This window comes from Alligator sinensis, unplaced genomic scaffold (assembly GCF_000455745.1).
Source record: "Alligator sinensis unplaced genomic scaffold, ASM45574v1 scaffold181_1, whole genome shotgun sequence".
NCBI lineage: Eukaryota > Metazoa > Chordata > Crocodylia > Alligatoridae > Alligator > Alligator sinensis.
The window spans coordinates 2,135,695-2,163,502 of record NW_005842022.1 but is presented as its reverse complement, the minus strand read 5'-3'; the positions used below and the strand labels follow the sequence as shown (position 1 = coordinate 2,163,502).

At 43.7% G+C, this 27,808-nt stretch overlaps 1 protein-coding gene across 8 annotated transcripts in view; it reads right to left on the bottom strand.

Annotated features, from left to right (window-relative positions):
• The window catches only part of RBMS3 (RNA binding motif single stranded interacting protein 3), a 692,574-nt gene that overhangs the window by 479,245 nt on the left and 185,521 nt on the right, over positions 1–27,808 (bottom strand). For all 8 annotated transcript variants that reach the window (XM_025202359.1, XM_025202356.1, XM_025202354.1 and 5 more), the window contains exon 3: positions 19,143–19,201. In XM_025202359.1, the coding sequence (XP_025058144.1) occupies positions 19,143–19,201 (59 nt within the window). The remainder of the gene's footprint in view (positions 1–19,142; positions 19,202–27,808) is intronic.

Here is a 27,808-nt window from a genome sequence, read left to right as displayed (position 1 = left end):
CTCTTTCCCAAAACACAGTGGGAGCACAGGGCTTTAAAGTCATAATCTGAAAATCCCATTTTGTTATGAGATTTAATAATATGAAATGATTGAGTGATACTCTCCCCATGTAGTTAAAATAATGGAGATAATTTTTTTTCTATTCATTCCTTTGTTTCCCTTCCCCAAAATACACTGCTTTCCTTGCTTGGCTTTAGCAGGTAATCTAGTAAGCATAATATTGGAAATATTTAGACTCCTTATTTGAAAGCCTACAGACATTCTTAGGGCTCAATCCCTATAAATGCAAATGAGTAATTTCACTCACCTGAGTATTTTCCTCCCCTATTTAAGAGTATTAATTATTCATTTTAAGCAGAGTTACTCACACATGAATTGCTAACTCATCTGAATATTCCTAATCAAGCCACTTAACATGTGTGAATCACTTTTGCCACTGTAGGTGAATAAAGTCATTTGTGGACACAGTTTATGATATTGGGGCCACTAACAAACACACTTGAACAAATTACCTTTAATATTTACAAGCAAAGATGATCTTCAAGAAGAGTGTGTTCTCTGGCCAGAAGATCAATTAATTTTGGCTCTAAATTAAACTAGATCTTGCCATCATTTTACACTCACATGATTCAAACCAAAAACTGCCAAAGAAGTTGGGACTAAAAGTTTTGGGGCTCTTACAGCATTGGTTTTAAAAGAGAGTGAGGCAGAGAAAGTAAGTGGTGATTCTTTTTGCAAACTCACCAGAACACTGATCCAATGGCATAACATACCAAGATGGCACCTAGGGCAAGCCCTGCAGGAGGAGGGGGGCAGGAGGGAAGGGAATACAATTTTGAGAGCATGGGGGGTGGGGAGGAGGGTACACTGGTTCAGAGAATGGGAATGGGAGTGGGGTTGTGGGGACAACAGCATTACCCAGCTGGGAACATCTAAAATTTGTCCAGCTGAGCTGCTGCCACATGCACTCTGCCCATCCTGGCAATATTGCTCTTAAAGCAACAGCAGTCAGGAACTGCTGGGAGCTCCCAGCATGACAGACTGAACTGCTGAGAGCTCCCAGCATGACAGACTTTCAGAGTGGGGTGATGTCTCCTCACTTGGCACCTGAGGCCAAGTGCCTCTTTCACCTGCTGGAGCAGGTGCCACCTTCACCTACTGTTATGCTACTGCTTTGATCCAAAGCTGATGAGTGTCACTGGAAATCTTTTCATGGACTTCAGTGATCAAGAGAGCAAACCTAAAGCGAGAATAATTACTTGATTCGCAACAAGTCAAACAAAAATCATGCTTAGCACAGCACTTGAAATAAACTGAGAAAAAGATGTTTCTTCTTTGCCTCATTCTGAATTCACACAGCTGTAATTAAATTAGAGCAATTTTATAAACACAGGACTGGAATGGGTCTCCTGTGTCAAGCCAAGTACCCTGTTATCATAGCTAGCGATATCATGTAATCCTCTTATAAACTTACAAAATCCACCTAAAAACTCATTAGATTATTTTGGCCCTACTTCTCTAATTGTTAGGCCATTCCAGAAGCTAACTCCAATATTGGTTACAAACCATGTTTTACTTTCAGCCCAAATATATACTCTGTGGGCGCATCTACACTAACCGCTACTGCACAGTAGTGTCAGGGGGCACTAAACATGATGTAATGGTACTGCGCAGTACTAATGAGATACTGTGCAGTAATTTGTTGCTGCTGTACAGTAACATCTAGAAAAAAACGTGCAGCAATGGTACTGTGCAGTAATGCTGGTTACTGTACAGTAATTTAGCACTTGCTTATGCAAGTACTAAATGACGGTGCAGTACCAGCATTACTGGTTAGTGCATAAGCAAGTACTAAATGACTTCTCAGTAACAACTATGTAGTTTGCTGCTCATGTAGACGCGGCCTTTTGCTCTTGTGCCCAGATTATCCTTTAGTTATTTTCCCTTCCCCACCACTCTGATGTATTTATTAGCCAGCAATCTTACCCATTCTCAACTTTAATTTTGCTAAATTAAATAAACCAACCTCTTTCAGTCTTTTTGCATATGACAGAATCTCCATTCTCTCAATTACTCTAGTATCTCTTTGCATTTATTCCAGTTTCAGTTCATGTATCTTGAACATGGATGACTAGAGGTATACACAGAATTCCAGAAGATGTCTCCCAGTGCCTTATCTAAAAGAACAACTATTTCTTTGATGCATCCTAGGATTATATTTTCATGGCTGCATCATGTTGGCAATACATTTGATCTGTAGGTACACCCAATGTTTTTTTTTCTGCCTCAGCTATTTCCAATACCTTGCTTATAGCAGTTATGGCTATTAGTCCCTAAGTGCATGACTTTATATTTTGTGGTATTAAATTCCATCCTATTTCTATTATTTCAGGACTCCAGATCCATTTGAATGACATCCCAATCCTCCTCTGCACTGACAATGCCTCCCAATGTGTTGCCAGCAAATTTAATCAGTACTTTCCAATTTTTTGTGCTATGGTCATGAATGAAAATATTAAACAAGATTGAGAAACTCAATTTATAACTTCCTTGCAGCCTGACAGCTCCTTGTTCAATGCTATCCAATCCAACCTTATCAACTTTATAAATTTACTAATCTCCATTCTCTCTAATTTAATTAATAATTTCCCACATGACACCATATCAAATACTTCACTAAAATCGAGAGAGATAGTATCTACCTCATTTTCTTTATTTGGCAAATACATTATCTTATCAAAGAAAACTATCAGGTTAATTTAGCAAAATCTACCTTTGGTAAATTCATATAGCATTTAACCCTATTTTCCACTTCCCTCCAGGTCTCTAATTCTTCTTTTCTTTAAAATTTGGGCTTGAACAAAATTTGAGTAATTTTACAAACCATTAACAATGGTACAATAGTACAATCATAGTCCTCTTGGTTGTTGCCATAGAATATTTAAAACAGATCCCATGACTCCACAGGCTGCATTTGACCCATGTATTAGAGTGAATCTCAGTCCAGTAACAGCCTCTCGCTTGTAGTTTTGCACCACAGGTAGGTAGATTTCTAGGGCAAAGCCATACTTTATTAATCTTTAAAAAGAAGAAGTTTGAGATTGTTTTCCTACCACCATATCTATATGCATGCTTGCATCTTTAATTCTTAAATGTATGATTTATTTTAAATATAGAGAAAATATTGTGTCAGTGACTCTCAGTACATTCCCCAGCCCATTTGTCTGGCGGAGAATATAGCTGTTATATAACCATCCAAACCAGGGTTGATTTGGCAAAGGAGAATCTTCTAGAATGCATGTCTTGGGTATCTGGCGGACATAAAAAATGAATTTTCATCCAATAGTTTCGAGCTCTTAACTGAGTAAAGGAAGCACAGTTCTAATTAAAATACTTACTTAGCTGGAATACCTGTTAGTGGCTAACTTTCACTTTGTCTACTGAGAAAGAACTAATTTACTTGACTAAAATAGCTCCTGATATAAACAGAAGTCAAGGAATTTGAAATAACTGAGTGAAAAATTGGAATGATTACTTTTCTGATTGTTAGCATATCACAAACATGAAGTTCAGCTATACCATAATTAACTGATCAGACTGACTGTTGGTTCTTATTGAGTAACTGCATTCAATAAGAGTCCATGAGCAGGGTTTGTTATCAAATTGTCATTTTATAAAAAGTACATTTGAGTTGTGGCACATATGTAAACTAACAAATGGAATTCAGATACTAAAGTAAGAAAAAAACTAAAATGGCAATGGAAAAAAGATAAATAAGCACTTAGAGCTGAACAAGAGTCATGATCGTTTTTTGTGAAACTACAGGGTTCTGATTTCATAGCAGTCCTATTTTGCAGAAGTTTATGGAACTATCTGAAACCTTTGGATAAATAGGACTTTTGAATATAAACGGATAAGAAATACATCAACGCTGAGAAGAATGATCTGCTCTTAAGTAATGAGAGGTCAGATAAACAAGTTTTCACATGTATACAAGATCCAGAGTCATGCCATGAGGGCGATTGTCACAAAAAAGTATAAATGAAGCTGTGATTCTTTGCAATAAGTGAAAAAAGCCAATGTATTGCCAGGGGGTTTTAACTAATGCTACCGTGAACTTGTACTGAAAAAGTGCTTTTAAGATTTTAGTTAGTCTATATGAGATATGAGATGGTTATAAATCAACCTGAGACCAGTAAATTTGAACAAAATTGTGAACTAAACCACCTGACACCAGTAGAATGACAAAGGGACTAATCAACTATTTTATATGAGTTAAAATCATGTTTCTGGCTCCCCTGGAAGGATAACAAATTATCTGGGGCTGCAATTTTGGAAATAGCATTCAACAGTGGAAAAAAAAATCCCCTGAAATGATCATGGATTAGATGATATACTACAGGATATTTGAGATCTTGGGTCCTTATGGAAAATACTTGCTAGGCCATGAGTTTGTTTATCATGGAATAATGACTCAGGAAATAATCTCCTAAACTGAAAAGAAGCTGTTTAAATAAAAGAGTCTGGGGAACTAATTAGGATGAAGTTTCCACTCTAGAGGGCCTGACTTTCAATGCAAAAACCAAATTTGACAGGACTTACTTGAGACAATCATGGATAGTTTCTGATAGAGCTGCAACAAATGTAAAGCCAAATATGAAGTGATATTTTGTGGACATATTAGAAAGTTGTCTTTGTGAGGGTCCTCACAATGGGATGAAAACAATCTGTGCTGGCATCTCCTAGCTACAGTAAGAAGTTCAGAGCTACTCATTAAACCCCGTTAATGCCACTAGAGAAAATTTTGGATGCATTGGCAAATATGAAATTGCCATATCTGAGTTAATTAACCCAGATAGAGAATTTAATATTAGGCCCCATTTGCAAAGCACCTTGTCTGTTGCCAGAGCATATATGCACCCTCAGGTAGACACGATAGGTGTTTAAGTGGAGATGAATGTAAGTCCATCCAATGTCATCTAGTTACTTAAAAATTTTTTTTTTAAAATCAAGCAGCAGGTAGCTGTTAATTAGTCACACACTTACAGAGTACCATTAAGCAATGAGCCCAGAGATCAAGTCACTGTATTTTCACTGTTGCTAAGCGTTGTGATTCTTTGTGAAATATTATTTTGCTTGTTGCTCTTCTGAGAGTCTCAGCTTTCAGGGTCAAACGCTAATGCAACAATATCAGAACTTCATTTAAAATGAAAAACAAAACTGCTAACCCTTGCAATTTATAGAAAACAGCTTAAAAACAGAACATGAAAAATCCTAAAAATTCAGAAACCAAGTGGTAGGGGCATCTGAAGAGGACCCTATTCTATTCAGATTCATCCCAAATCAGGGACAGTGATTCGATTAGTTGATTCAGATCACTGTCCCTGATTTGATTTGGCCGATTCTGAATTCAAAGATTCGATGCTGATTTGGAGAATCAGCAATTTGGACATAGACACAGATTTAAATGTTTTTTTCTACATACCTCGAGGTACCAGTGTGGCTTGTGAATGTTAAGATGCTGGGGTGCATGGAGAGTCACACGGGAGTGCAGGGGGGGGCCTCCACAAGCACGGCGGCAGAGCCGAAAGTGGACCAGAAGTACTTTCGGTACACTTCTGGGTCCGCCGGGGAGCATACAGGGGGGCCCCCCTGAATGCTCCCTGGCTCAGCGATCAGCCTCAGGAGGACCCTGGGTGCCCCCCCAGACCCAGGAGACATCAGTTGCCGAGCTGGGGCCATGGGGGGTATGGAGAGGCCCTCCACATGCTCCCCAGAGGGCCCAGAAGTGGACTGGAAATGCTTCTGGTCCACTTCTGGGTCTGCTGCTGAGCACACTGGGGAGCCCCCTGTGCTTCTGTGGGACTCCATGCACCCAGCATCACAGCATTCATAAGCTACCTGCTACCTAGAGGAATGTAGAAAAAACATTTACAGCTGTGTCTATGTCCGAATTGCCAAATCTTTCTGAATCTCTCTGAATCAATTCAGAGGGTTCCGATTCAATTCAGATTCGGAGATTCAGCCACCAAATCAGCCCAAATCTGTGCCAAATTGAATCAGGGACTGAAGCTTCACACAGCCCTAATAAATAAAGAAAACCTAAAGTACTCGTTTAAAAAAAAGCATAACTTAAAAAAAAATTCTTGTGATTTCTGAACATTTGGGATTGGCAAAACTGTGTTTTTTAAAAGTTATTTTGCACAATATAAAATCTGTTACTTAAAACATTTACAGCAATATATTGCTGAAATAAATTAATACTGGGCATGTCTACATGTGCATTTACGCCAACTTAAATTTGCTGCAGACCAGCATCCAGGTGTTAAACACTGCATGTGAACTGACTTGGACTTGATGCAGGTATCAAATTTATGCTCAAGTTGCAATAAGTCACCATATTTACTGCACACTATGGGCATACTCATGTAGACGGGTGCCTGTACTGCGCAGTAATTTTGGTTACTGCGCAGTAAATGCACATGTGTAGATGCACTCACTGATAAGGAAGAAAGGCCCTACTTTGACTGACAAATCACAGCAAATTTCAAAAGCCGTTCTATTTCCACATGCACACTAATACTACAATGCCCCATGTTATATAAATAATGCACTTAATCTTGGGATGCTGATATTGTCATCCTGAAAAAGTATTCTTTTCCTGGAAACTAAGGAAAGACCTTCCTAATTGCAGTCTCAGATCCTTGGACAAGTAGATAGTGTTCAAACTGTGCGATAATTACCAATTCAATCTTGAACTAGCAAAAAGCTAGTTTATTTAAGAGTCTACTGTTTTAGATTAAATATATGATGCTACCAGTTGGAAAAATCATTTCAAGAAAGAGAGGAGAGAAATACAAAATGGAGAAAAAAAATGACAGTCTCACTGTGAATGAGAGTAGATAACCGGAAACAGATTATTTCAAACTGACCAATAAAAAAAAATCAAAATCCAGTCAGGAACTCCACCTGGAGGAAGAGGAGTCATCCTAATCATGAATAACAATGATCATACACCTGTATTGAACTAGGAATGAGCAGACATGTGTACATGAGATGCTTTACTATGCAATAGACTAATCTACTGTACAGTAAAGCATCACTATCTCTATGTATGAAGCATTTGCTGCACAGTAGATTAGTCTACTGCGTGGTTGCCTACAACCTGCAAATACAGGTAGCAGATAAACCGTGCAGTATCTGCTGAGTAGTAGTACACATATAGACTACTGAATGGGAGCAAAGTGCCCAGACAGCAGGGGGCAGGGAAACTATCCCTTCCTCCAGCAGCTGATTCCCAGCCCTGTGTCCTGATTGGGGCTGGGAAGCAGCAGCTGGGGGAGGGGATATTTTCCCAGCCCTGTTCCCCAATCTGTGGATCAGGACACGGGGCTGGGAGGCAACTGGCCCTAGAGGCAGGACAGCTCCCCACACACCCCCAGGGACCAGGGCCTGACCCTGGTGCCTCCTGCCAAGCTCAGACTGGCACCCAAAGGATCCTGGAGCTCCCCCTTGCTGCTGTAAGGGGCACAGCATGACTGAAGTATGTCTGGACTGAACTGTCCCCCTCAGGGGCAAATTTACTCCCAACAGGTGCACGTGTAGATGCCGTGCCAGAGAGAGCTTACTGCATAGTATCTGACTGTGCAGTAAAAGCTTACAGTGCATTAATAGCATGTGTAAATATGCCCAGTTGGTGCATCTACATGTGCAATTAATTGAAAGCAACAAACTCTGGAGTAGTTTGAGCCAGAGTAAACTACTCATGGGCACAACATCTACACATATGCTTAGGACAGCAGCAATTTGAGCCACAGCAGAGCAGTTCATGGCAGGGCTGGGGGCACAGTGGGTCAGCCCATCTCTGGATGGAGGCATTAGACAGCAGAGGGGCTGGCTGTGGCTCGAGGGTGCTAAAAGGGCAGAGCCATGTGATTAGGCAGCAGGCAGGAGTCTGGCCCTCCGCTGGCTAGGCTGACCAGGTACAATTTACACCTATGGTGAGCATCTACATGTGTGTTTAATCTCAGTCAGTTACCCCTCTGTGAGGTAGTACTGTCCCCAACAGTACTATGTTATGTCAGTTTTAATTAGTTTACTATGGCCTAATAGTGTCGCGTGTGTAGATGGTGACACTTTACTCCATAGTTAAGCATGCATGTAGATGCGACCAGTTAATAGTAAAACACTGTTTGGTATTCTAGACCCAACTTATAAAGTTGACAGTCATCCAGTAATATACTCCTATGAATGACTGATGAATAAGATAAAGAGAAATTGTACAATACGGGATCTCATTAATCGAGTCCCACAGTATGAGATTCTCAGTGTCATGTGTGATACAGTGGTGGCAAATGACAGAATAAGGAGCAAAAGTCTCAAGTTGCAACAAGGGAAGTTTAGGTTAGATATTAGGAAGAATTTTCTCACTAGAAGGACAGTAAAACACTGGAACAGGTTACCCAGAGAGGTGGTGGAATCACCATCCTTGGAACTTTTCAAGACCCGGCTACACAAAGCTTTGGCTAGGATGATCTAGTTGGGAATGGTCCTGCTTTGAGCAGGGGGTCGGACTAGATGATCTCCTGAGGTCCCTTCCAACCCTAATTTTCTATGATTTCTATGATACGAATGCATAAGCAGGAACAGATAACCATGCACTAAATATTACCGTCAAAGTTTTGGTCACCCATTGGTTCACTAAACTAAAATGGAGTTTGGACTTCAGCTTTCAAAGAAGTTTTTCACATTGACAAATTTGTATTCCATTTTTTATGGTGAAGAAAAAGACTGGAGGACTATCAAAGGTACATATGCCAATATGGCTGAGAAGGCATTGGGATTTTCCAAGGATAAGAAAGAAAAGTTGGGGACCAAGACCCACTTTGGCTGTCATCACCAAATGAAAACAGGCAAGGCTGAACCTCCTCAGTCTTAGTGAGCAAGAAGATACTAATACCGGGAAAGAAGCATATAGAAAAAATAGATGAGCTAGGAAAAAATTAAGCCAGGGGAAGCAAATTAGTGTATAGTGATAGGCTTGGGAAGTGGAGGTGAGCCAAAATAGCGCATAAAAGCTTGTATTTGACTTGAGTCAGAGCCACAATGGACTAATAATTTAGTCAAACACAGAAACATTCTCAGCAGACCTGAGAAACAAATGTAAAGATGTATATTGCATTTTCATTATACAGTGAACAGACCTCTACTTGAAACACATTTCAACTTTCACAGCATAGACAAGATGGAAAACCTGAGGTTAACTGTGAGGAAATCACCCTGGGAGAAGCTAAGCAACTGTCAACAACAATCTAAGAAACTGTATTACCACTGACCAATATTAAATAACTACAAACCAGATTAAACAAGTGAAGTGAATTTGAAAGCATCAAATGAGCATGGGAGGCATGCTTTCCCACAGAAGAATCACAGAAAGGAATCATCATAACACTGCCTAAGAAAAGGGATTTCAGTGATTGTCAAAACTGGCATTTGTTCCCTGGGTCTATCCCAAGAAGTCATTGGTACAATTATTCTGAACAAGATCTGTAATGCCATCAAGAGTAGATTTTAAGAACAACTTATTTTCCATCTCACATGTCCTTGTATTAATTGCATTTTCACACCCTGCAATATTGTCTAACAAGGTGTCTAACTGATTTTAAATTGTACTGCTTTTTAGAAAGTCTTTGTCAGTTTAATAGGATCCATAGAACAGGTAATGGAAATATATAGGTTGCCTCTTTAAATTACACAGATCTTCTGAATTCTAGCAACACATCAGATGTGCTGTAATCTCTAAAAAAAAGTTAACAGACTGGTTTGATTACAGAACCATAGAAAATTAGGGTTTTATGGGATTAAGAAGGTCATCTGATCCATCCCCATCCTCAAAGCAGGATCATCCCCAACTAGATCATCTCAGCTAAGGCTTTGTCTAGCCAGGTCTTAAAAACTCCAAGAATGGAGATTCCACCACCTCTCTGGGTAACCTGTTACAGTGTTTTAATATCCTCCTAGTGAGAAAGTTTTTCCTAATATCTAACCTAAACTTCCCTTGCTGCAACTTGAGACCATTGCTTCTTGTTCTGTCATCTGTCACCAATAAAAACAATCTAGCTCTTTGGAACTGCTCTTCAGGTGGTTAAAGATTGCTATTAAATTCCCTCTCAGTCTTCTCTGCTCCAGAATAAATAAGCCTAATTTCTTTATCCCTTCCTCAGAAGCTATGTGCCCCAGCCCCTGAATCATTTTCGCTGCCCTCTATTGGACTCTCTCAGTGGGCACATCTACATGAGCAAATGAAAGTCAGTGGGCACATCTACATGAGCAAATTCTACTGGATTTACTCTGGAGTAAACCCACCCTGGGCAGGCATCTACATGTGCACCCATTGGGGAGCAGATTTGCTGCTCCTGGCAGCAGTCTGCTCCCACCCCCTCTGGTCTTGCACCAGCTCCCTGTAGCAGCCAGCAGGAGCTCTAGGTTCCCCCTGGGTGCTAGCCCAGGGGCTGGCAGGGAGCCAAGAGACACTGTCTCCTGGAGGGGTCTGCCAGATTGTTTCCTCCCCATAGGAGCTGCCTACTGTTAGGGCAGGCTTTGGTGGTGGAGCCTGACAGAGACAGTGTCCCCCTGTCCCAGCAGCAGGGAGTTCCTGGCCTTGGCTCCCCAACTGGGGACAATGGACTTGGAAAGAGCTGTGGGATAGGGGCAGGTCCCAAATCTCTGCCCCAATCCATTGGAGGGGCAGCTAACAGTGAACCTCCAGCAGGGATTCCCCCTAGCTCACTGCTAGTTGCCCCACTGGTGGATCCAGGCAGGGGGATCTTTCCAAGCCCTGTGCCTGGATCACCCGATCACCCAGGATCACAAGAAAAGCTGTGGGCCTGGGACCTGCTCTTAACTGAGACAGGACAGTCCCCAGCCAGCTCCAGGCTGCACATGCAGACTTCCCTGCATAGCCCAGGGCTGGCTGGAAATTGTCCCAATCAGGGGCAGGTCCCAGCCAGCTCCAGGCTGGGTGGGGAGCTCTCCCCATGCAGGGAGCTCTCAACCCCAGCTCTGTGATCATGGAGCAGGGGCTGGGAGCTCCCTGCTGCCAGGGCAGGGGGATATTATCCCTGCCTGGACTCCAGTGGTGGAGCCTGCCCTGGTAGCAGGTAGCTCCCAGGGCAGGGAACAATCTCCTGCCTCCTGCTATCCAGCTGACCAAGAGCAAATTTGCTCCCAGTCAGCCATCTACACATACCTTACTGCACAGTAATTACTTAGCAGTTAAATTTGCTACTTGCATTTTCAGGCAGCAAATTAACTGCTGAGTAGAGCAAATTACTGCACAGTAAGGGTCTGCACATACAGATGGTGATATTTGGGGGGGGGGGGGTGTCTACATGAGCACCTGCCTCCGCACTTGTTCCTGCACAACTGCTAAAACAAGTACTAAATGACTATGCAGTAGATGCCAGTACTACAGCATCCCAGGGACACATGCATTATTTCTGACCCTACTGATCAATAGCAGCAAGCTCGTTGCTAGTACCAGTGGCATCACAGCTCATGCCTGCCAATGCTATGTTGTCATAGCTCATCACTAGGGTGATGTAGTGTCTCATGTAGATGTACCCACTATGCAGTATTTTGCTCAACTGAATAGTAAAGCATTTTTGTGTAGATGCACCCAGTATGACCTAAAATGATTAATTCTAGGAACAGTTTTGAGCGCTGCTAATTCTTCTTCTGTAGGCAACACTTTCCATAACCCCAGTTACTGCATTTATAATCTAACAACTCAAGTGAGAAAGGCAAGCACTGCTTTTCAGAAGCTCACCACAATATGGAAATCTAAATCTATGGGCATCAGCATTAAGTTGCAAATCCTCAGTAACAATGTCCAAAGTATACTCTTGTATGGATTACAGTCATGGAGGAGCAGCAATTTTTTTCAAAGGAAATTAAACTGGATATTTGAAGTAAAATGGTTAGACAAAATAAAATATGCAAAAATCTTGCAAAGGGCACAATTACCAGCAGCTGCATAAACAGAACAGGCAAGAAGGTAGACTTCCCTTGGCCACATTCTGGGAATGACAGATAATGGGCTCCCCAAACAAATCTTGTAACGCAACCACACCACAGCAGTAAGAGAGGACACCCTAAAGGGATTCTTCCTAGCACATTAAGATTGGAAACAGCAACCTTACAGCTTTATGAGATGGATGGCACAAAGGTTGTGACACAGCTAGTTAATGCAATGCTCTTCCAACTCTGGAGATGGGGGGTTGTAATTCTGCTTGCTGACAAAACTTGGCTCAATCCAGCATAATATGCAGTCTCTGTTTAAGAGATCCAGGACTGGTTTACCAAGGGCTTCTACAGTGCTGAGACTGGGGGAGCTATCTGGAGAGGCTTGTAAAGTACCTGCCCACACTCAGCTCCTGGCCAGGCTTGGCAAATCCCTCATTTCATGAAAGCCTGTTAATTAAATACTATACATTATTCATTTTAAAATAACTTGTGAACCATTATTCCACTGCTTATATAAGAATTTGACCATATTAAGGAAGAAAAACTAGAACTCAACTATTGCCACATACATTATGTATGCTTGCTTCTAAAATAAGAGGTATTTATAACATCAGCATATATTTTCAAAATAAATCTGTTTAACAAATTATTTACTTTCCTTGAGATCCATTTTCCCCGAAATGGGCTATGCATACCCTCCTGGTATATGTAGTTTACACTCAGTGAGCAGGCATAGATCCACATGGATGGATTCCTTTTTCTTTCTCAAAATGGCAGTTCTAAGAACCATAAATAACAGAGCACATTTATTTCAGTGTATGCTATTCCCAATAAATAAAATGTATTAACTAAAAAGCCTTCCACAGAGCTTTGCTGCTTTCTTCACAAGCATACATTTTCACATGCACCTGCTTCATATTTTTATTCAGCAGTAAACACTTCCTTCTTAAATGTAACAAAATAATTAAAGTAATCAATAAATACATAACATAGACATAGCAATTCAACATTTTCAAAATATTCTAACAGTATTCATCTTTATAATATACCTGCAAAGACAAATTACCTTGCAGACTTACAGAGAGATAAAATGGATTGTACATTGTACAACTAATGTACAGCTATAGATACTAATACAGATCTCTTATCAGAGCATCTGAACTCCTCCTATTTATTAGGATCCAGTTCACAGGGGTATTAAAGCATACATATAAACTGAAGCACATACATAATCTTGATGATTAAATGCAAGATAAAATAGACTTTTATCTATAGAGAGATAGGTGGCATCACATTATCTGTCCCTCCTCATCTTCCTATACTTATGCATCAGGTATACAGGAAAAGTTGTCCCTTACTATATGCAAATAGAGATTAAAAAATATACAAAAGCTTCCACTTGCTACAGTGGTCTTTGTTTCATTAAGGGAGTAACTTGGTTAAATGTAATACCCTGTGATACAGCTGAAGTAAAAAAGATAGTCCCTTCTAGATACCCTCTACTGAAATCTTACCTGTGTATCCCCAAAATTTGTATTTTAAATATTTGACAAACGATTTCTAAGCAAGAAAAAAAAGGTTTCCATTAAGTTTTGAATTCCACATTAATTTTCTAGGTTTTTCCTCACCCTTTTAGATAATTTTCTCCCCATAGACAAAATAGAGTGCTCAAAAGTCAAAGCACTCCTCTTTTTTGTAAAACAAAGATTATAAAAGTGAATGTTTATCTTCTATAAACTGCAACTCATAGTTTTTATTTAATGAAAAAAAATATTTCTGTAGGTGGGATTTAAAACTTCTGATAGTTCTCCTGGGTCTTGTCTTTTAAGGACCTAGTAGGATGCCCAAGTAATTATGAGTTCCCTACTAAACCAGGAAGTAAATCTGCATGCATACAGTTCAATAGTCTGTGGCCAGATGAGCAGGGGGATGCGTTTGCAGTGGCACAAATTGCCTCAGCACACATGCCTATATGTGTGCTTCATAGCGGGACAAAATGTCCCACATGGGCACACTGCCCTTGATGGCACCTGGGACAGCACCTGTGTTGGCTCTAGCAGTCTTACCTGTTGATGTGCTGGAGCACAACATGGAGGCCTGGCCAGCAGCCAGAGCATTCATGCAGGCTGCCTGGCCTCCAATTGAGCCAATGCATGTTTGTGTTGTGTGCTTTGCGCCGCTTTTGTTCCTGGGGTTTTTTAAATATTTTTTTGCTACTGGGAAATTCCAGTAGCAAACTTGCCACCACACAGCAAATTTATAGCGTAGGTTTTAACGTTTGCCACATGTGGCGTGTGGTGCCACAAAGAAGTTTGTAGCATCACAAATTTCACACTCCCACTCCTCTGTATGCAACAGATGCAGATGACAGTAATTCATACCCTAAGTAATGGGTTTGTATATTTGGCAGATTAAATGTTCTGTATTCCATTGCTATGAGGTATGGAAACTGTTCTGTGAAATATCCATTACTCATTCCTTCTGCTCTAAGCATGTAGGCCTACAAGCCAGTTGAAGGAAAAAGGTGGGGGGGGGATGAAAAAAGACGACTATAAATTTAGATTAATATGTTTCTTGAAAGGTTTCCTTTATTTTATTTCCTTGGTTTTTTTTAAATTAGGAAGCACACTAGACCCACAAGCCAAATACATGAAGGGGGACCAAAAAAACCCCAACCTAAACTCTCCAACTAGTTCATTAGATCTTATTAGGATCTTGTGTTTGAGCATCTGAATGAATCACGTGTCTGTTTTTCATTATTGTCTATATGTAATTGTTCCCTCCTTTGTTCAGAGATTTCTGGTCATTTTGTCATGACTGTGCTTGTTTTGTTTCCTATTGTTCTATTACAGAATTGTATTTGTTTCTCCTGTGCCTCAGGTAGTACATATGCCACCCAACAAAGTGCAATCTTGAAAGGAGAGGTTTCCACAGTGAACTCTCTTAGAACCTATGGACATTTATACACATGCTCCGGGAATGGAAGGATTGGGGGGGGCTTTAATTAGAGCAGCTCTTACAGCCACTCTAATTAAAACACTTGGAGCGTCTCGTGTATCAGCATCCCCATGCTTTAAAATGGTGGCGGGGGTGCTTTATCTAAAGCTCGTCTATGAGCTATTCTGAAGTATGGGGGTGCTGATACATGAAATGATCTGGGTGCTTTTGAAGCACCATTTTGAAGCAGGAGGACACTGATACAGAAGATGCTGGAGGCTGCTGGAGCATGGTAATTACCATGCTCCAGCATACTCAATTAATCGTGTCTGCTCTGACATGCTATAATTACAGTGCATCAGAGCAGCCTTGCTGATCATGTATAGGTATCCTATATGGTTTCCTGAAACCTGACTGAATAGCTGTGGCAGCAAGGCACCACCACAGGCTCTCGAGGGGGAGAGAGTGAACCCCGCGGGCCCCAAACCCCGAAAGCAGGCCCCCGGCGGAGCTAACTTACCTCCCGCAGGGCAGCCGGAGCAGCAGCCGCGCCCGCGGCCACAGCTGCATGAACCGGCATTACGCTGCCTGTTTAATCAGCTGTTTCTGATGTGGGAAACAGCTGAACCAATCCCAGCGGCTGTACCAGACACTGTGGGAAAGTTTAAAAGCCCCGCCGGAACTGTGGTGGGGGAGAGAGCCGGAGAGAGAGAGAGAGCGGGCTGGCTGCTCGTGAGGCGGGCGCCGGCACGGGGAGGAGGCAACCCAGCCTGTGTGGCTCACGCAGGCAGCACCGGGGAAAGCTTTAAGCCTCCGCAGGAGGCAAAGCAGGAGCACCCACACAGCCCTCGGAAGAAGCTGAGACTGAGGAGGCAGGGGAGCTCCCTGCTTACAGTAGGAGAGAGGAGGCATCTGAGATCCCTAGAGGGGGCTGGGATAAGGGAGACAGCCCTGCAGCCCCCTCCTACTCAGAGGAATATTTTCTTTGAAGTAAAACAATCCCAAGAGGGGAGAAAGAGTGACTGGAACCCAATAAACAGGCCCTCGGCCATCCTACAGGGCCAGAGAACATCATTAACACATCACCAACCGGTTGGCGAGTGGACAGGGTGTAGGGGAGGTGGAGCCCCGTGGAACATCGCACCCGACGATTATAAGTACTGCCGTCCATCGGGAAGGCCCACCCGGGAAAGATCTCCCCTGAAGACCCCTCTTATAGTAAGTTTAACATCAAAGTCGTGGCAGGTGAGTTGAGGTGAGGGGCCACACCCCAACAGGCCGGGCAGCCAGAAGGGCGCAAGACACCACAATAGCTCACATCAGCCTAAAACATGCTTGGACAGTACAAACCCTTAAAATGGCTAGAGTATACTCACCATCTTTTAAAATCAGAAGAATGTTTGAAGAATAAAGCTAATTTCATCACATTTTCTTTATTATGAGAAGACAATAAACCTAAGAATTGTAGCTGCTTTAGCTAGGCAAAGTATTCTGCCAGAACTGCATGGAAATTCACTAATACATATACATTTTGTTTCTTTGCTATGTAATGACCTTTTTAATTTTCAAACCCAACTGCTATGATTTGGCCAAGACTCCAGTGTCAAAATATATTTCCAAGTTCTTAAATTGATAACGTCCACCATTACCTATTATATTCTACATAGATCCCAAAGAATAATGCCAACAGACTTGACATATTGAGTTAGTAGCTCATTTTCCCTTTTTGCACTTTTGGCAATTTTGCTAATGAGGAATGAACTTTTATCCAGTACAAAATTAAAAAGCCCCAACATCTAGAAGTGTTTTTCTTTCAACAACCTTTGCCACGCTCTCTTATCTTTGAAGAAATAACTCAAGGAAATAATTGTGGAGCAGTGCTGAACATGAGACACCACCTTGCAGGAATGTTTAGTGGAACAGACAAGGCTTTTCATTTTAACAAAAGCAGTAAGTGCTCCCATTATGCACATGCTGGCCTGCATGTGCATAATACTATGTAAGTTCTCGTGGCAGGGCACTGGTTGTGCCTGCCACTTTAAGGGCCTGGAGCTAGCAGCTGCCAGGTGCCTGATGAGGGCAGCTATTTTGAACCTAGGGCTGCCAGTATAAATAGGGCAGTTTTGCTGCTGGAGGCCAGGCAACAACATTGCCTGGCCACAGGGCTGCTGGGATCATCTGGAGGTAAGGGAGGAGCTGTAGGGGATGGTTTTGGAGGCTCCTGGTCCTGGGCATGACCTAAAACTGCACCCTGCCGGGAGTGGGTGGTCTGGTGGGGCTCTCAGTGGTGCGGGAGCCCCCAGGAAATGCCAGGCCAGCTACCCCCCTGGTGAAAGGCAAGTAGGGGCACCTTAACCCCATCCCTCACCTTCGGGTAGGTAGAAGTAACATCGGTAGTAGCACCACGACCTGCTGTCCCAGGCGGGGAGTGAGAGTCCCCTGTGAGACCCTGGGGTACCAGTTGTGGTGTGAGGTACCCCAGCTCCCCCACATCCAGTGAAAGGGGACCCGGGGAGAGTGTGGGGCTAGTGAGGCCGAGGTAGAGTGCCCCTCAACTGGCCTATGCCGGGGCCAGGACCAAAAGGGACAAAAGGGCCAGGGGCCCACTGTGAGGGGCACCCAGAGCTGTGGGCCTGGGACCCTGCCTGGCTTTGGAGGTGAGGCCAGGGCCTGTGTGTGGCTGAAGGTCCTGAGCGGGGAACCACACCCGAGAGGGGAGCCAGCTATGAGGAGCTCAGCAGCCCGGATGAAGGTGGCGTAGGCCGCCTGAGTGGAGGGTTCGAAGGAGGGTCCCACCAGGAAGATTCTGGAGTCCAGTGTGTGGCTGGGGTGCTTTTTAACATCTGGATGCCATCTGCGAGGCTTGGGCCATGGTGTAGGGGTGGTACAGAGCCACGGGCACCCCCCTAATATCGGGGTGCGAAGAAAAATGGGTAACCTCCCACCTTATTTACCAACTTATTATCTTCCAACAAGGCGTGGTGGGCAAGATAAGTGGGCAGTGTGCCCAGAGGCAGGTGGTGGGGACAGTGACGGCTGGCCTGAGGATACCCACTTTGCTACAGTGCTATATAGTCCATGAGCCTAACCACATTCTCTGTGCGGCAGACTATGCCTTGTTAAAACTGTTACATTTTGGCAGGGTAGAATATCATTACCCCCACCTGTTATCTTGAATGGCTATTTCATTTGCGGCTGCATGAATTTGAAGGACAGAAACATTGGACAGGATTTGATCCTGCTAATTTTTTTTCCAAGGGACTCTCCCTGTTTCTCCTCTTCACACCCTGCTTTAGTATTTCATCATGGCTCTAATGTTTCTTGAAGCTTACTGCCCTAAGATACTTAAGTACATATTTTACAGGGGCTTTATAGAAAATGCTTTCTGCTTCCTAGAAGTTACTCCTTTATCAGAATACAGCTAACCATTAGCACATAAAGATTCTGCAGTTCATTAGCTGTGAAATTACAGTATTATCCTATAGGGGAGCAAGCTCCAAATTTTACCACCAACACTCCAATCCCACCAATAGAAATGACAGACCTTCTGATCAATCAACAAATAACAAATAACTCTAGTCTTCAGAAAGTGCCTCTGCATCCATGTATTTATCTCTCTAGATAAAAAAATATAAATATAAACACAACACACACTAAAAGAAACAGATCATATTTTGAAATATAAGCATTGAAATTATAACTGTTAAAGATATTAAAGATTATTTTTACTTTATGTCACAATTTCATGAACACTTTTGTGCCACAATGAACATTTTCTTCCTCCAATAATGCAGTTTGAGACTTTATAGAATAGACAAATTAAGTCAAGGTTTTGCTTGGGAAAATTTTCCCAAGGGTTCCTCATTTTTATATAGGAAATCAATTTGCATCACTGATGATATCATTCAAATCAGATGACACTATGTGGTTAGAAGGTAATTTACTTTTCTGCTGAAGCAATTTGATTCTTGTTCTGATTTGTGATTTTCATTTTGTCTGTTAATGAAAAAAATTAATGAGCAATGTTACTAGAAATACAACTCAAAGCACTGGCATTATTAAATATGTTTTCAATATACTGTATATTACATTGATTGCACAGTCAGAGCCCGAGCCTTGCAGTTAGGCCGTCAGTCAATCAACCAAGCAGACACTGAACTCTCAAGGAGGACTGCACATACCTTTGCACTGATTTGTGTTTTTGTCAAGAATTGCCTTTGTGGATACAATTTTCCCATACCTAAAAAGAAAGAAAGAACAAACAAAATTAGAAAGAAACATTATTATATTTTAAGCCTAGAATTATGTGGTTTTAGTAGTCTACATATTTTATTACACATGCATACACAGGTGGATCTAGGATTTTGAGAAGGAGGCATGGGAGCAGTGACCCTGCATCCTAGCTCCTAGCACCTCCCCCTACCTACGACACCAGTGCAGAAAGACTGCACTACAGGAACAGGAGCCTGGGATTTGTTTCAAGTTCTCTCAAGCAGTAAGAACCTTCTTTCACTTCTCCCTTCACTTCAGTTGCACTTTGCCTCCCATTCTCCCCTTCCTTGCCTGCCACCGCCACTTCTGCTGCTGCTGTACCCAGCTGAACCAGGGACTGGGAGGGGGTGGTGGGGAAGGAGTAGAGGAAGAGATCCTGAGCTGTGCCCAGTCCTGCTGCAGTTGGGCTGCAGCAGCAGAGGTGGCAGTGAGGTGGTTCCTTCCTCCATGCCAGTTCTCAGGCTGGCAGGAAACACCAGGGGAACCAGCCAGGGATGAGGGACCACCTGATGCTGCTGCTGTCAATGGCTTGAGCTCAGCTCTAAGAGAAACCTGCCTGAAGTGGGCAGGAGCATCTCTGGAGCTTCATCCCCACTCCCAGGGAGAGAAGGAAAGGAGGTTTAGCTGAGCATGGAGTGGAAGGGAGGGACAATTCTTACTTTTAAAAAAAGTTCCCAGTGGGTGCTCCTGTGGCATGATCAACTTAAAGGGAGGTGCATCTGTACCACTGCACTCCCCCTGGATCTGCCCCTGCACACACACACACACACATACAGGTGTGCGCAAATTATATACATGACACACGAGGAGGAGGCTTATAAAAGGTGCTGGCTTGATGATCCTAGGAACAGAAGTAACAGATTTACCTAGAGAGGACGTACAAGATGAACAACAACCTTCCTAACTGTCATTGCAGTTTGAAATTCTTCCTTAAGAAGGTTGTTTATTTTCTATATCCATTCAGTCTCTGAATTCTCATTGAAACTGACAATGTAATCGCCAATTACAGTCATGACTTAGGAATGTCTACATTAGTGATTCTCAATGGGGGTTCCGCAGCAATGATCTCTTTACCTTTACAGGTACCATGGGATGCCACACATTATTAGCACTGTTAGGTGTGCAACCACCTATTTATTTGTGTGTTTTTTTTAAATTTATATGGGAACTAGTATCTCAGGATTCATAGATTCAAATTAGGGGCTGAAAGGGAACTCAAGAGATCATCAGGTCCATCCACCCTGCTCTGAGGCAGGAAAGATTGCTGGGGTCAGATGACCTCAGCAAGGAGCACGTCCAGTCATCTTTTGAAGATCTCCCATTAGGTGGGAAGGTGAATGCACCACCTCTGGGAAGAGTCTGTTCCAGACTCTGGACACACGAACCATAAAGGTTTCCCTTATGTCTTATCTGAATTGATCTTTTCTCAGTTTATGACCATTATTGCTAGTCTTCCCCTGGGATGCCTTCATGAACAGATGTTCTCCCAGCCCCTGATGTTCACCCCTTGTATACTTAAAGGCTACCACCAAGTCCCCCTGAGTCTTCTTTTTTCCAGGCTGAACAGTCCCATGTCCTTCAGCCTCTCCTCATATGGCCTGTTCTCCAGACCTCTAATCATTCCTGTGGCTGTCCTTTGGACTCTTTTCAGCTTCTCTACATCCCTCTTGAAGTGTGGCACCCAGAACTGGATGCAGTACTCCAGTTGCAGCCTCACCAATGTTGAGTAGAGCAGGAGGATAACACATAGAACAGGAGGATAATACAGAGATCCCCTAAACAGCATCCCATTCTAGCATTACTTGGTAAGTTGCAGCTAAAATAGGAAGGTATGACAGTGCTTTCAAAAGTTGTCTAATGTCAGGCTCTGGCATGCCTGAAGAGGGAGGGACTTCCAGAGCTAAGAAGCAACTACAGAGAATGACATCCCATGTATTTTCCCCAAGCAGACTGATGGTTGTTTTCAGAGACCTTGCAGTGGGGTGTAAGGGAAAGGGTGACCACCTTAGCTACACAGGGCCCAGACTATTTTGGGCCCTATAGATCAAAAACAGCTCCTTGAATTACTCCCAGAAAGCTACTGAGAGCCACTGTAGATTCTGGACCACTTAAGTTATATGTTCCTAGTGACCCAGCCCCATTAGAAAGTGGGCTACCACGATCTGTACTAACAGCAGCTTCCAGATAGTTTTCAAGGACAGCCAATGTAGAACACATTGCAGTAGTTTAGCCTTGAAATTACAAAAGCATAGGTGATGGTGGCCAGATCAGAGTCTCAAAAAAATGGGGTTACAACCTTTCTACCAGGTACAGCTGGTGAAAGGCACTCTTAGCCATGTCCACCACCTGAAGATCCAGGTGAAACAGAGGATCCAAAAGCAACCAAAGACTGCAACCATAAATGACAAGAGGGAGTTTAACCCCATTGATGATAGATGTCCCAGTCTCCCACCCACCATATGTTTCATAAGATAAACCCAGAGATTTCAAAAAGGAATCCAGAGTGTCAAAAACAGTCCAGCCTGCTATGGTCTTTCTGAATTCTTTACAACAGAAGAACTTTTCTATTATTTTTCTGTAGTTAAAAAAAAGTGTGAAAGCTAAGAGCTGGCTGGCATTTCAGAAACTGTCTAAAAAGATTGAGAACAATCATAGACGAAGAAATTTGTCTTCCAGCAAATTAAGTTTATTTAAATGTACATTTCAATTTTAAGTTTGTCAAAGGAGAAGTAGTAATGGGCTTAAATCACAGAAGGGAAATTTAGGCTAACTATTTCAAAGAACTTTCCAGCTATGAGGGTGGTTAAGCACTGGAACAAATTACATAGAGAGATTGTGGGATCTCTGTCACTGGGAGTTAAGTTCAGGTTAGACAAACATTTGTCTGGGATGGCTTAGATGGGAAAGTTCCTGCCCTGGGCAGTAAGCTGGACTAGATGAACTCCTGGGGTCTCTTTTAGCTCATTTTTTTATATGATTCTATAAAAGAAGGTTTATTTTAAAGGGAATGAGGCAGACTTTTTACTACTAAATGCTCTGTAAAACTGGCTGACAGAAATTAACAGGATGATTTTTTTTTCATTTTTAAGTTATCTAATACATCTTAAATAATAATTTTAAAAAATGGTTATTTTTCTATCTTTAGTCTTTCCATCTCTCTCCAAGCTGAGCATTGATGAGTACATGAATAAATGACATCACCTTATATAGCACAGTTTCTAAGTAACTTCACAGGACTTGGATTCAGGAGAGAGAATTTTAATTGTATGGGCCAGTGACACCTTGTTGCATTAAGTGGTTAGAACAAAAGGTAAGAATTTGTCTTTAGCTCACAGGAAGTAGGAAGGAAAATGAAATGGATTTAAGAGTCAGTTTGAAATCATCTGTTTCGTGCAACAGCAAAAAAGCTCAAAAAGGGCGATCTTTTGCAGTCAGAACATAACAGATTTTAACAGAATAGGGAAAATATTTTTATTCCCAAGGCTACTCTTCTGGCTTTATCTCTTCTTCAGTTCTACCTAGAATCTTCTTCAAGACCCTTACCCACCAGATTTAAAGAAACTGTGCACTTAGTCTTTCTGTTCGTTGCTTTCATTTTTGTAGACGTCCCTATGAAGTATAAATGATGTAATGGCTCTATGACAGCATGTGATCCCTGAGCAGTTAACATATTGGTCTCTGGCTGCCAGTCTTGGCAATGTTCTCCCTATTACGGGTATGGGGTTTTGTCCCCATTTTGCCCGTACAGGTGGGGCAAAGTGGAGTGGCCCTTGGAATTAAGGGAGCTCATAGGGCACCAGTGTGGCACAGTGGGGTCGTCCACTGCATGGCACAGAGGGAAGGGAGTCCCATGCTGTACTATGCAGTATGTCAGGGGAGCCACGTGGCACAACAGTGTGGGAGGGGTTCAGCATGGAGCCTAGGAGACATACGGCCCTAGGCCACTCAGAAGTTGGACAGCTATGAGTTATAGCATCACCTTACCATGAAATACAATAATAAAATTGCATCACCTAAGGAAAAAGCAAATTAGTAGACAAATATTTTTATGGGTAAAATTTAGCTATGTGAAGAATTCCAGTACATGCATGATAAACTACATGAGTTTATAGCAGGACAATTTTTATCTCCAGATTTGATGGTATTCATGCTATTTCAATTTACTGCTTAGGATAATCAACTGGACACCCTGGGCTGTTCCTCTCTAAATCACAGTGTGAGAGAGGGGGTGCATCTACATGCTAATTAGCTCCCCAGTAAAATATCACTGTCTACACATGAGCCCATATTAGGGTGTAGTAAATTAATTAACTCTGCTGTAGGATAGTACTGTCTGAGACAAGTATCATCTTATAGCAAAGTAATTATGTGCACCAAAACACACGTGTAGACTGTCATCGGGGCTGGCTGGGGCACAAGGGTGCTATAGTGTGAGGCCTGTCTGCTGGCTAGCCCTGCACTGTACCATCCTTGTGTCCCAGCCAGCCCCTCTGCAGCACAGTGAGCTGAGTAAGAGCAGCCCTGGGCTGGCAGACTTACCCCTTGGACCCCCTGCCAGCTGGGGCTGTTCTGCCCCAGCTCAACCTGCTGCAGTCCTGGGTATACGTGTAAATGCTAAACCCAGGAACAACAAATTCTGGCATGAACTGCACTGGAGTTTATTGATCTGTGCTAATTGCATATGTAGATGCATGCAAAAAGATTAGGTAGATCACCTGGGATGTGGTACCTGGATTACAACCCATGTTGCAGTGACTATTTCAGCAACAAGTGGAACCCCATCAAGATGAGAGATTAAGAGTAAGCAACTCCAATATACTCTATAGTAGAAAATGAGAAGATGGTATTTGAGATTACATCAGGCAGAGGAATATATGTGGGGCTCTGACTTTCTGGGTTAGTGCCTTAGCCACCAAGCTATAAGGTTAACAGGCACTAGCACCTTCCCTCCTACACATTTTTTGTGAATGCTACCTACATCTAGAAAAGAAAAAGTTTGTTATTTGCACACCATTCTATGAGTCACATTTGGATGAAAACAGCAGGCATGGTAGCCCCTGCTGAGGCCATGAAGCCTGCCAGGTTTTAAGGAGATAGGTGCAGGGGTTTCTGGGAAACTGCAGCTCAGGCTGCTGACAAGCAAAACTCATGACATGTGTGACTTTGCGTGTGTGTTAAGGCATGCCCTTACTGGTGCTGGGGCATCTACACAACATGGTACTGTGCCCAATGAAGTCTCCTCCTCCCCTACAGCCTCATGCTGGTCCACCACTTTAAATAACAGGTAATAACTTAGTAAGCAACACAGTAGCACTAGCAGCACATCTCAGGCAGCCAAACTGTTACAGAGCCTTTCTTTCTTTTCCTAAAGGCAGAGCCATCCCTGGGGTGGAGGTGCAAATCAGGACAACTGCCCTGGGCCCCGTGCTTTGATGGGCCCCACAGAGCTGGGCAGAGCGACTGTGGCGGATCTGCACTGTCGCTGCTGGCTTCGCATCCTTCTGCTTGCTACCCCCCACCACTGCCAATGGCAGCAGCAGCTTCTTCGGGTCCGGGGTGTGTGGGATTGGAGTGGGGGCAGGGCCCCACATGAGCTTCTTTTCCAGCAGCTGCTAGAGAACTTTCCCTCCCAGCCCCAGCCCTGGGGCTTAGATTTGCCCAGGGCCTTGCCTCCTTCCAGTCAGCTGACCAGGGATAGGTGCTAGGGGAGTTGGTCTAAGGACATGGCACTGGCAGATAAGGTTCTTTATGTCAATCTGGTATCTTTTAGTAGACCAACTGAATAGTTACACAAATATATCTTATCAAGGTTTTGGGTTGAAAAACCCTTCGTCAGACTGAGGAAGCACCTGCAGTTGGTGTGTTTGTGTGCTGTTCCTGGATGGAAGGAACAGTAAAGAAGTCAGAGGCTGGCCTGCAATGCAGGCAAGAAAGCCAGTCAGTGAAAATGGGGGAAGGAGGATGTAGCAGCACAGGTAAAAGTGGAGAGGTACCCGGGGAGTCAGGTGTCTGGCAGGTAGTAGTGTGTCAGAATTCCAATGTCCATATTGAGTCCATGAGTTTCTGTATGAAGGAGGTTCATGAAGTGCAGTTCATAGGCTCATCTTTGAAAAGTGGTTTGTAAATTCAAACAAGCACTGAACCTCACTAACCTCATCACCAGAAACCAACTTCCTACAGTCCCAAAAAACACTGAATGGATCCAGGCTATGCCATGACAAGACATGCAAAACCTGCCAACAATATCTCCAGTATGGAGATACCTTAACTATACAATACATATCTCCATCAGGGCACCAAGTGTCCTGATGAAAAATATGTGCACCAAATGCCTTGATGGAAAATACCTAGGAGACACCAAGCAACAACTGCACACCAGAATGAGAGCACACCAAAAATCTATCAAAGACAAGAACACCCAACTACCTGTCTCCAATCTCTCAGGCCTGATCCTCAAACAGAATTTACAAACCACTTTTCACAGACAAGCCTATGAACTGTACTTCATCAACCTCCTGGATACAGAAACTCATGGACTCAATATAGACATTGGAATTCTGACACACTACAACCTGCCAGACACCTGACTCCCCAAGTACCTCTCCACTTTTACCTGTGCTGCTACATCCTCCTTCCCCAACACCCCAGCCTGTCCCTCACCCCCTGATGCCTCTATTTCCATTTTCACTGACTGGCTTTCTTGCCTGCATTGCATGCAAGCCTCTGGCTTCTTTACTATTCCTTCCATCCAGGAACAGCACACACACCAACTGCAGAGTGCAGCTTTAGTGGTCATGCCCAGGACCTGGGGTCTCCTCCTTCCCCATAGCCCCAGTTCATACGTTCAAGTTTGTCCTGGCATGGGAGCTCAGCGGGGACAAGTTCTTCCTCTGCTGGCTGGTGATGCAGTGAGTGAGGAGGGTGGTGTTCATTCCATCTGCACCTGGAGCTTGGGGAACCCCAGTAGTAGGAGGTTCACCTTCAGGAACACCAGCTGCTCCACCAAACCAGGATCCAAGGAGATGCAGCGGGGTGTCACTATATCTATCACCAGCAATGCTTGAAACACTAGTTGGAGGACAGGACAGGTGTTCCTGGGAAACCATGGCCAGATCCAGCCACATCTTGCTGCGGCTAGCCCAGTAGGCCAAGGGATCACACAGCAGTGGCTCCACATCCTCAGTGAGATAGGCAACCACCACGGCCTGAGCGTTACCTGCCTGATGGTGGGGTCGGGTGCCTCTGGACCCCACCATGGAAGCCATGCCTTTGGCCCACATTGGCAGTGCCTGTGTTGGAGGAGGAGACTGGCTGGTGGATGGCATGCTGGCATGGGACAGTGGATCCCCCCCTTCCACCTCCCTCTGCCTCCACCGTTCTGCCTCCCTGACTCTCTTCACCAGCACCTCTGTCCACTGATTCAGGCTTTGGCTGCTGCATATGCTCCCCTTCACCCTTGAGTCATACATGATGGCCAGCATGTGGAGTATTTGGGACTGCAAGGGATCAAGCCATTTCCTGATGCCCTCCTTCAGCTGCCTCACCAGTACCTGCACATCTGGTGATAGTGGCTTGCCCCAGCCAGGAACACTGGTCCCCTGGAAATTCTCCATTTGGCCCTGAAGTTCCCTCACTACAGGGATCACCAGCACTGAGGTTCTTGGTGGCCTCAAGGAAGGGCTTGAGGACCACCAAGATCTGAGAGATGGTACCCACTCAGCTGTGTTAAGGGGGCCGCTGATCCCAATCTCCCTGAGCATCTCATGGACAGCCTTCTGTTTCTCCACCAGCCTCTCGAGTATCAGGTATGTGGAGTTCCACCTAGTCTCCACATCCTGCATGATTTTGTGCTGTGGGATGTTTAGCTCTGCATGTTTTTCCAGCAGCATCTTGCCTGCCTTGATACTCCAGTGGAAGTAGCCTGCTACCTTCAGAACCTCAGCCTGCTACCTTCCTGCATTTTGAAATGAGCTTGATGGTGGTGCTGGCACTACCACCAGCAGCCCTCTCCCCCTCCAAGGCATCCCTGGCAAGAAGGTGGAACTTATGTGCCACACAGCAGATGCCAACATAGTTGGCATCATGGACTGCCTTGACCATATTGGCCCCATTGTTGGTGACCATGAACCCATGGGTGAGCTCGCCCTGTCAAAAAGGCACCCCCGCACCAAGTGGTTCATGGCCCCCATGATCTCTGTTGCCGTGTAGGACTCATCCATCACCTCGGCTTGAGGGAGAGCCCACCAATGTCCTGACTGGTCATGCCAGTGCCCTGTGAGGGAGTGGCATGAATGATCTCCACTCTGGCTCCAGATATCCAAGGTGAAGTGTAAGGCCACTTGCGGACCTGCCTTGCGCAGCTCCTCCCTCAAATACTCCCTGCATGCCTCATTCAGGAAGGACATCACCATCCTTGCTCCAGGACAATGGTTGTCATGGGTGACTTCAATTACCCAGACATCTCATGGGAGGATCGCTCAGCAAAATCTGAGCGGTCGCAGAGCTTCCTCTCGTGCGTGGATGACCTCTACCTGACTCAAGAAGTCTATGGGCCAACGAGAGGCAAAGCGCTGCT